A 10,725-nucleotide genomic window follows, 5' to 3' on the forward strand; every position below is an offset into this window, starting at 1 on the left:
AAGAACCTGATTGATTTTTCCTTGTTTTAAGATCCAAGGGTGTTGGATCTGGACTCACCAGGAATTGGTGTGGGGAAAGGACGGGGAATGGTTAATTTCTCCTTGTTTTAAGATCCAAGGGTTTGGATCGGTGTTCACCAGGAAATTGGTAGAGAAGTCTCTCAAGGCTACCCAGGGAAGGGTTATAGTACTTGGGAGGGAGATATTCTGGGGGGAGGTAGACAGAGTTTCCCAAATAACTCATAAATAATTTGGGTGGTGGCAGCAAAACCAGATCTAAGCTGGTAGTTAAACTTAGAGGTTCTCATGCAGGTCCCCACATCTGTACCCTAGAGTTCAGAGTGGGGAAGGAACCTTGACAAACTGAAAAGAGATGATGGGATGGAGCAGAGGGAATTGTGGGAACTTGACCCCAGCCTCCCACAATTCCCTGGGGAGAGCACTGACAGCCTACAATGCACTTCCAAAATATCCCACAAGGCAGTGTGCTGGATGGTGTCGTAAGAAACCCTGGGATGCCAACCCACAGCTATGCAATGTGTCTTTTGCCAGTGCAACCTCTCAGAGTGGGGAGGCATCACCAACAGAGGCAGCCAAGTGTGCACATGTTATAGTGACATTACAGTGTCGACAGCTGTATGCTCATAAAAACCCTACTGGTAAAACTTCCTAGTGCAAATGTGTTCATAGGAATTTAAGCGTAACTCTACTGAAGTCAATGAAGTCACAGCAGTGTTCAACCCAAATAACTGAGATCAGCATCAGGCCTCAGCTAAGCAGTGGTTGGTTGCTTGCAGTTTGGGGGTTAAAGAATTTTGAAGTATCATTCTCCTCAGGGCTTTATGGATATCTTTGCTTCTCAGGCTGTAGATGATGGGGTTCAATGTCGGGGTCACCACAGAGTAAAACAGGGCCAGAAATTTGTCCCTTTTGGGGTCATAGCTGGATTTGGGTCGCAGATACATGGCGCTGGCGGAGCCGTAGAATAGAGTGATGACTATGAGGTGGGAGGAGCAGGTGGAGAAAGCTTTGTGTCTCTGCTGGGCTGATGTGATCTTCAGGATGGTAGAGACAATTTTACTGTAGGACACAAGGATCAGCATAGAAGGGATGAGCACAATTAAGACACATGCTGCAGATACAGCGATTTCGTTCATGGACGTGTCTCCGCAGGCCAGGCTCAAGAGGGGAGTCACATCACAGAAGAAATGGTTGAGCCGGTTGTCCCCACAGAAGGGCAGGGTGACTATCAGTGAGGTCTGCACCAAGGACAGCAGCAAACCACTGACCCATGAACCGGTCACCAGCTGGACACACAGTTGATTGTTCATTACAACGACATAGCGCAAGGGATGGCAGATGGCTGTGAAGCGGTCGTACGCCATGGCGGCAAGGAGGAAGCATTCAGTTGGCCCCAAGGCAATAAGAAAATACAGCTGGGCAGCACAGCCAGTGAATGAGATGGTTCTGTCCTCTGAAAGCAGGTTCACCAGCATCTTGGGGATGGTGACCGAGGTGTAACAGATATCAACCAAAGACAGATTGGAGATGAAGTAGTACATGGGGCTGTGAAGGGCAGGATTGAGCCTAACTATTATGCCTATGAGGATATTCCCCATCAGAGATGTGATGTACATGATTGAAATCACCACAAAGAGCAAACCCTGCAGCCTGGGTTGGTTGGAAATTGTCACAAAGACAAACTCAGTGGTTTGGTTTTTATCTGCCATGTGCACTGGACTCTTTGCCTGTGGAGATAACAAACAATGAGATATGAGTGATGTGATCATAGGGCCAGATTAGATCAGACCCAAGGTCCATCTAACTCTGCATCTAGCCTTCAACAGTGGCTGGGACTGGACACTTCAGCTGAAAGTGTAATAAACTCCAGAGTGGAAGATTACAAAATATTCTGCTCAAAGGGGAAGTTTCTTCCTAACTCACCCATGAGTTAGAATTTATATTATGCCCGGAGGCATGGGGATTTATGCGCTCTATCCACACAAATATCACAAATGAAGTCAATGGCTAGACCAGGGGTAGACAACCTATGGCACACGTGCCAAAGGCGGCACACTGGCTGATTTTCAGTGGCACTCACACTGCCCGGGTCCTGGCCACCGGTCTGGGGGGCTCTGCATTTTAATTTAATTTTAAATGAAGCATCTTACACATTTTAAAATCCTTATTTACTTTACATACAACAATAGTTTAGTTATATATTATAGACTTATAGAAAGAGACCTTCTAAAAACGTTAAAATGTATTACTGGCATGCGAAACTTAAATTAGAGTGAATAAATGAAGATTCGGCACACCACTTCTGAAAGTTGCCGACCCCTGGGCTAGACATTGGGTATGTGCTTATTGCCACTCTATATCTATCTCTTGTAAATGTGGGTATTCTCATTGTGCATCCGCATTTCTAAGAGATTTTTGAATTCCTACTGAATTCTTTATCATATGGATATCAAGCTCATTATCTGAATGATTTATTAGTTATTGATTTAATTTTCATGTTTTAGAACAGTAATAATACACTGTGTCAAGCAGCTGCATGGGCCACCAAATAATGTACAGATTACAATCATAGAACAAAAGCTCTATGTGTGAAAGAAAAAGAAGGAGGGTGAAGAGGAAGAGAAGGAGAAGAATTCACACTTTTTTTCCTTTCACATGTTGTGGAAGAAGTGACACCCAAAGAAAGGTCTAGGTTCATTCATCTACACATTGACTAAGTAATTAGGTGCTCAGATGATACCTCAAAGAAGAGCTCTTCAGTGTTCTAGGCACTTTTGATATATGTTAAAAATAAAACCCATGGAAATATCAATGAACCCTAGAGCTGATCCTCACCCACCTCATTTAAACTAATGATGCAGAGGAATAAAGAATTGACAATGCTCCACATATTCAATCCCAATGGCAAACTCCCCCCTTCATGTCCATCATCACTCACTCTGCTATCTTGGGGAAACAGACTGGGTTTGCCATGGGCTCTAAAGATTAGACCAAGTGCTCAATCCTGCATAGGGCTAAAAATCCAGGCCCTGACCACCAAAGAACATTCAAGCTTTTAAGTACGTGACTAGCCCCGTTGACTTCAGGACTGAGTCCCAAGTGTGGGTTGTGAGTTCCAAAGTCAAGGGCATCTCAAGAGGAATGTCCTGTCTTCATTAAGCTGAGGGGAAACCAGCCTTACTCTCAGTGGTTATCACAACGGCAGCAGTGTGGCACAGAGTGCAGTGAAGGACACTTCAGCTGCTGAGGATGCCCAAACTACTCCTAGAAATAAAGGAGGGGGGAGATGCATGCACATTTTTAACCTTTTAATTTCCATTTTCTCACAAATTTGATTTTTTTGAAAGTGGAAATTAGTCACAATTTGAAATTCTAAAATGAAAAAAAAAAAAGGTTTTGTTATCGCCTGACCTCACCTCAGTGTGCCTGAGCATTATATCTGCTGAAGGCAGAAAGCATTCTTCCAATGACTGGACCCAGAGACGTGGTGCAAACTAGCAGCTCCCATTATAGTCCATGACCTCAGTAGTATCTCAACCTTACAACAACTGAATTCAGTGAGTTCTTTGCTCACCATGGCAACAAAGTGGTCAAGAATAGGATCCTTCAAATGCAATATCAACCAAAATGGCATTGCCATGCCTTATATCATATTTTTATTCAACGTTTGTCATATTTTTGTGACACAAACAATACAGAAGGGCAGAAGTTTATGGTATTAGTTTGCTTAAAGTGACAAAGGAAATCTAGTGTATTTGGAAAAATCTACTCCATCTACCTTTATAGTGTGGGGGTGAAAATCACCTAGTTGTATACACGTAACAAAAAGGCATTTGCTTGTCACACTAATGGCAAGAAAGCAATGGAAGGGGATGATTATACTGTCAGTTATACTGACCTTACATTGGAGGTAGGTAGATAGATTGATCGATCGATCTATCGCATACTGTAGGATGACATATTGAACAAATTAGAGTAATCTACACAATTGTTAATTCACATTGATTGAGTATTGATTACTATTACTGATGACTATTTTCGGTAACATATATGCAATATTTTTTTTATTTACTCCATTAAGCATATTGGCCTTATAGCTTCATATTATTATGGAAAGGATTTTCAGAAGGAGAACTGGAATGTTACATATTTTGTCACATGAACATAGAAGCAAAACATTCTATCTAACCACGCCTCCATTCTTAACACTGCCTCTACCTCTCCATTCACTCATTTGTCTATTCACCGCTTCATGGATATGTTTCCATTGTTCATATATTTATATATAGCAAGAGGAAGCTTTATGAATGGTGATAGATAGATATGGACAAAGAAACAGCGATAAATATACCTGGTAACAATGCCCAGTATTTCAGCTTTTCAGCTAATAACCCTTTCCCATAATACCATTAATGTATCTGGCCAAGGAATCTATATGAAGTGCTTTGAAACACACATGGGGGCTCCGGTTCACTTAGAGCTATGTTTAGTCTTGTTTTGGAGATATTTGTCACCTACCTTCCAAGTTTCCAAGAAGGTCAGCATCTCACTGGCTTCCTGAAGGCAGCTCTTGCATGTTGAATATACATTCAGGTCCCTTTAATGACAGCTGGGTTACAAACCCTTAAATATGTGTCTTTGAATATTCATTGGGGGAAGATGACAATTCAGGCAGTTCCAGTGATGAGCTATAGCACAGGAACACACCTAGGGGAGCAGGTTTCAACCAATTGCATCATATCTGCTGCTAACTTTTTGTACAAAGAACTGAATGTTATATAGACCATTAGCTTTATACATAGCGCGGGGAATCCACTGTGCTGAAGGGATATGGGGAAAGCATTTCCCACTCTGATACAGATAACTTGGTCTAAACTGAGAATTTCAAAAGCACAAAAAGCACTTAGAGTATGTCTACTGTGACAAAGCTCTGTCCTTGTCTCCGTGGGTCCTACGTTTCCTGACAGATTTCGCTAGCCTCAGAGGCTCACTGTGACCCTCCCCTTAACCCTTCTCTCTCTAGAGACAAGGGTCACAAGCTACTGAGCCATTTTCATCATAAGCCAGCAAGGGAGGTGAGGAGAAGCTATCCTCCCTTGCACAGTCTCTGTTGTCTCCCAGTCTCAGTGATTAATCAGGGGGCAAAGGGGAGGGGAGCCTGGGCCTGCCCACTACTCCAGGCTCCAGCCCAGGGACCCTAATAGTATCAGCTGACCTTTTAGGAACAGGACACGTACAATTCCCTCGGTTACTTCCCCACAGCAGCCCCCACTTCCTCAAGCTCCACTTCACCCTTACCCCAGGGCCTCCTTCCTTGTATGGTGTATACAGCTCAGGCTCTCCAACAGCGCAACTTCTCACAGCTCCTGACATGCACACCCACCTGGGAGGCTTTTTAACTAGTTTCAGCCAGCCCCTAATTGGCTTCAGGTATCCCAATCAATGTATCAATCTCCACTGCCTTCTGGAAAGATCTTAATTGGCTCCAGGTGTTTTAATTGACCTGGAGCAGCTGCCAGTTACTTATCCTGGTACCAAGGATTTGTTTAACCTGGAGCTAATATATCTATCTTCCATTACTTTTCTATAGCCATCTGGCCTTGCCCTGTCTACTGCACTACACTGCAAAGAAAAAACCTGTGGTACTGAGTCTCAGAGCCTGGGTCAATTGACTTGGGCTCACTGGGCTTGGGTTAGGAGGCTAAAAATCTATGTTGCTATTTTTAGACCCACAGCCTGAGCTGTGGGTCTAAAAAATGACCCACCTGAGTCAATTGACCCAGGCTCTGACACTCAAGTCAGGTCTACAGTACAGAGTTAGGTTGATGCAAGGTAGCATATGTTCACCTAACTATGGAAGTGTCTACACTTCAATTTCACTCCTGTCAGTGTAACTGCCCTACTACGCTAACTTCATGGGTATGTCTATACTTACTTCCTGGTCCGGATGTAAGTGATCGATCTTCTGGGATCGATCCCGGAAGTGCTTGCCGTCGACGCCGGTACTCCAGCTCAGCGAGAGGAGTACGCGGCATCGACGGGGGAGCCTTCCTGCAGCGTCTGGACCTGCGGTAAGTTTGGACTAAGGTACTTCGAATTCAGCTACGTTATTAACGTAGCTGAATTTGCGTACCTTAGTCTGAAGTGGGGGGGTTAGTGTGGACCAGGCAAATAACTCCACCTCCACAAGGGGCATAGAGTCAAGATCAATGAAGTTAGGTCGACGTAGAGTCAGCATAGACACCACCTTGCATATGTCGACTGTTACTGGCTGTCAGAAGCCTTCCCACAATGGCCCATACTGACAGTACAATCAATACAACATTTCTGACAAGGATGTGCCCTTCCAAAACCAGAAGCAAAGTGTAGACACGCAGAAGTGATGTAATTACTATGGCAACTGTATGTTGACGTAAGTTAGGTCGACTTTATTTTGTAGTGCATACGTGGCCCCAGTGCAATGGGTTTTTCTTCGCATAGTAGAAATATGTAGGGCTAGATTCACGAAGGAACTTAGGCATTGTGATGTTCAGTGTCACCATACCTAACTTCTAGGCCCCTAGAAAAATCACTGAGGGCCAGAAAGCCTGACGTAGGTGCTCAGGGTCCCTACATGGTGAATGGGGAATGTGACGTGTCTCAGAATTGACTCCACAAAAAAGGTGAGGAAAGCTCTATAGAGGGGAGTGCAGAGAAAAGGGATCCCCTAAGAGTGATCAAGTGTAGACTGGGTCAGGCCAGCTCTCAGCCCGATCTTATAAGGGGCTGAATGGCTCCAAATCCCTCACTGACCAAAAGAAGAGAGGGCCAGATATTGCAAGTTCAAACTGGTACACAGGTCCACACCCTCAGCTGATCTAAATTGGCATAGCCCATAGGGTACATCTACACAGCATTTTGGAGAGAGCAGGAGGAAGCCTGCCAGCTCAGGTTGACAGACTCAGGCTTGCGGGGCTCATGCTCTAAAAATAGCTTTATGTACAGTGCTGTGAGCTGCAGCTGGGGCTGGAGCTGGGGATCTCAAGCTGCTGGGGGGGGAAGGGGAGTTGGTGCATAAATATTTCGGGGGGGGTCACTTTCAAAGTGAGATGAACTAGACCAAATTAAGGCCACTTTAATTCTGAATAAGAGCATACACACAGGGGTATAATGTGATTTAACTATTGCACTTTAATTTAACCACAGGTGTGAATTTAGATGATCTTTCCTGAGTGTTCCTGTGTAGACAAGCCCGAATGGTTTGAGTACCATGGCACCAAGTATCAAGCTGCCAGAGACATGTTCAGCTCCTGGTTTAGACCAATATAAATTTGGAGTATCTCCACTGAATGTAAAGTAGATTCAATGGAAATAATAAGGATTTATATCAGGATGAGAGAAGGATTAGGCTGATTCTCAAAATGGACCACAAAAGTTTGTGCTCTTCAGCGTTCAAATAAGTGGCATTGTCAGTTGAAGTACAAATGTAAATGTAAACCAAATAAAAATATAATTTTAAACAAATGTGTATTGTTACTTCTTTATTGTTTTAGAATAAACAATAAAAACAATAGAAATGTGTGTTGGAATGATATTGTCTAAGAGGCCATCCATAGAAGGGTAAAATTTGTCATACAAAACTTTTCCAATGGATAATGCAGTTTCAGCGATAGTGAAGTCAAGTCATTGACAGTTAAGTCAATTCTTGTCAGTTTTTCTGAATAATATCAGTTAAAAAAATAAAACAGCAGAAAAGTTCCCCAGAAATCTTTCAATTTGCCCTTTTTGAAATGAAACATTTTGATTTTCTGGTTCCAAAAAGTTTTCATTTCTTTTATTTTTAAATTTTACTTTTAAAAATGGTCAAAATGGAAACAAAATTGCTTTTCACTTTTTGAGTCACCAAAAATTTGGAAAAATATTTTTGGTTCTACCCAAAATTATTTCCCCCCCCCAATTTTTCAAAATTGCCAGTCAAATGAAAAATCTCTTATGCACCAGCTCTATTTCCATTTTGCCTCCTGTGTATCATGGGGAGTTTGATGTGCTAGGACAGGAGCAATCAGGAAGAATGAGGCTAACTTTTACTGGGTTAAATTGTTGTAATTTAAACACAGGCAAACACTCACATAATCACACATGCAGTGTCTTCCATAGACTGGTATACATATACACCATGATGCTCACTCACACATCACACAAGGAGAAGCACACACATACACCCTGTCTAACACACCAAGCACACTCTTTCCCCCAGCACAACACATGCTCACTGTCTCTCATACACACACACACACGCACAACCGCTCCACGCACTATATACCTTACTGGCCCCAGTTTAGATGGTACACCATGTACAATGATGTTACAAAACAAGGAACCAAATCTTAGTTTGGCAATAAGAACAAAATATTTTGAGAGCGAAGGCATCAGTTCCCACACTTGGGAATATAGGCTGAGACTTGGCAATGCACAGAGTGGACAGAGTGCCTACAAATCCCTCCCACAGCCAGCTCCCCAGCATTGAAATGGAAACAGATGGTAGGTGAAAATCCATAGGAAATCTGCTGGCTTCTTGGTGCTGAAGCATTTTCATAATCTATCCATCTATCTATTCCCATACATAATCTGTTGCCCCACTCTCTTGATTCTTCTCTATTCTAACCATACACATCACCCTGACATCTGAATAATTTGCAGGGCTACTGTCATCTCTCCTACACGGGAGTATTTATTTATAGTTCCCTCAGAACACACCAAATATTATTATTACCTCTCTTTGGTGAGAAAGCTCTGCAAAATCTTCACAAGGCCTGCCTTCTCCCGGGGTGGTGCTAAAGCAGTTTTGTGTCTTATTTTAATTACTATCTTTGAGATGCTTTGGAGTCAGATGCATGTTGCCAAGAAGATAAATATTCACTCTGTGTATTGGTTCCAGATCCTCATCTCTGGGTAACAATTTTGCCTTTCTCCAAGGCACATGAGAGAAGACAATTGGGTTTGGAATACCTACAGGTGATGTATTTATGGATAGTTATAAGTTGCTGAACAAGCCTACTTAGGGACCAAATTTTGAGTTCCTTATAAGTATTTAATCAATCAAAACTCAAAATTTGTCGCACTGTGAGTTTTCCCTGAGGAGGGACTGAATTAAAAATTCTCCACCCCATTGTGGCAGTTTTGCAGTGTTGTATGGCATAACGGAATGGAGAATATAGCCTATAGGACTTAAAGGTTTCATTTTTAAAAAAATGCTCTGGTTATTATTTCTTGTTCATGTACAACATTTGAATGAGAACTGTTCACAGTTCAGACCTCCTTAATGTTTTAGGAAAACAATACTAATAGCTACTTGTTATTGTCTTGTTTATGCAATGCTATTTATGTTGCTATCCCTATAAATAGGTTTGGAAGGATAAGATTTGTAGCACAAAATTTTGGCAAAGGTCAATTTCACTGTACACACACAAACCAACAAAAATATCTCCATCAATAATAATCAATATTTACAGATAAGCAAAATAAGAAAAATGCTGCCTGATAACATATTAGGGTTTGATTTAAGGCTATTTACTTTGTATATTTTGATGTCATGTTGAGAATTTGGGTTTTAATGGTATGTAGCTTTAATTTTTTGAATCTTAACATGTACTGACAAAAAATATTGTTTGATCCCCTCCATAATTTCGCACAGATGTGAATATTAAAATTGAAAAAAATGTGTAATAATAAATATCAATATTATTATCTATTCATTTAGCTCATGTGGTTGTGGGTTGTGCTTTGGGATCCTAATCCAAATCATATTGAAGTCAGTGAGTGTGGGTTCTGAAAGTCTAAGGTTCTAGTCCTGCTGATGACTATGCTAGTTGAAGGGGCCACACAGCCACTATGTTACCAATGTACTGATCACAGCAAAATTCAGAGTAATGGCAGACAGGCAGGAGGGCACAATCGCTGAGATGTTCAAAGCCCTTCTAGTTGGTTTGGACACTGAGGGCCATTAAAACCTCCACCCCCTTATGTTTCAAACTTCTGAGCTAGGTAGTGGATAGAAAATTACAGTCTTTTTTCTGTTTTCTTCAGTAATCTGTCTATGCTCAGAAGAGATGTAGGTGATTGTCACTACCAGTCTAAATCACAGCTCCCACTGATGCAACCAGTCATTCAGCTGGCAATTTTACAGGGCACAGTCTAGCTGGAAAGAGGCCAGTAGGACAGGATATACATGTGGGACGTTATATGCTCCTATATGGCAGAAGATGGATGGTAATCTTTAGTTTGGGAGTTTCAAAGAGTTCTAGAGGTGTTAGGCACCACACTTGACTTCCAGTGGGAGTCAGAAGACTTTGGATCTAAATGGATTAAGCTCATTTGGAATAAGGCACTATTTTTTCTGGAATTAGAGCATCCACACAGGGAGTTAATCAGAAATAGCTATTCCAGAATAACTCACCATCTAGACAAGCCCTCATTCCCTTCAGCCCCTTTTGAAAATCCGTGGCTTAGGGCTATTGCAACATAAAGTTTACGTAGTTCATTTGCAGTTCTGAAAATTGACATCTCCTTTGCTGACTGTGCCACACAGATGTATTTCTTCCTCTTGTTAGCAGCCACAGAAAGTTTTCTGCTGTCTGTGATGGCCTATGACCGATACGTTGCTATATGTGTCCCTGTTAAGGCTGATTCCCCACTTTGAACTTTAGGGTACAAATGTGGGGGCCT

At 42.1% G+C, this 10,725-nt stretch overlaps 1 protein-coding gene across 1 annotated transcript; it reads right to left on the reverse strand.

Moving 5' to 3' along the window:
* Positions 1 to 761: 761 nt before the first annotated feature.
* LOC112104726 (olfactory receptor 2G3-like) lies at positions 762 to 1,730 on the reverse strand. The gene has a single exon (XM_024197223.1). It carries the CDS (start codon positions 1,728 to 1,730, stop codon positions 762 to 764), a length of 969 nt encoding a protein of 322 aa, XP_024052991.1.
* Positions 1,731 to 10,725: the final 8,995 nt, after the last annotated feature.

This window comes from Terrapene carolina, unplaced genomic scaffold, assembly GCF_002925995.2.
Source record: "Terrapene carolina triunguis isolate 2854851 unplaced genomic scaffold, T_m_triunguis-2.0 Scaffold119, whole genome shotgun sequence".
NCBI lineage: Eukaryota > Metazoa > Chordata > Testudines > Emydidae > Terrapene > Terrapene triunguis.

Excerpts from the sequence above, each read along its gene's own strand:
- LOC112104726 (XM_024197223.1), bottom strand. The coding sequence starts at position 1,730 with ATGGCAGATAAAAACCAAACCACTGAGTTTGTCTTTGTGACAATTTCC.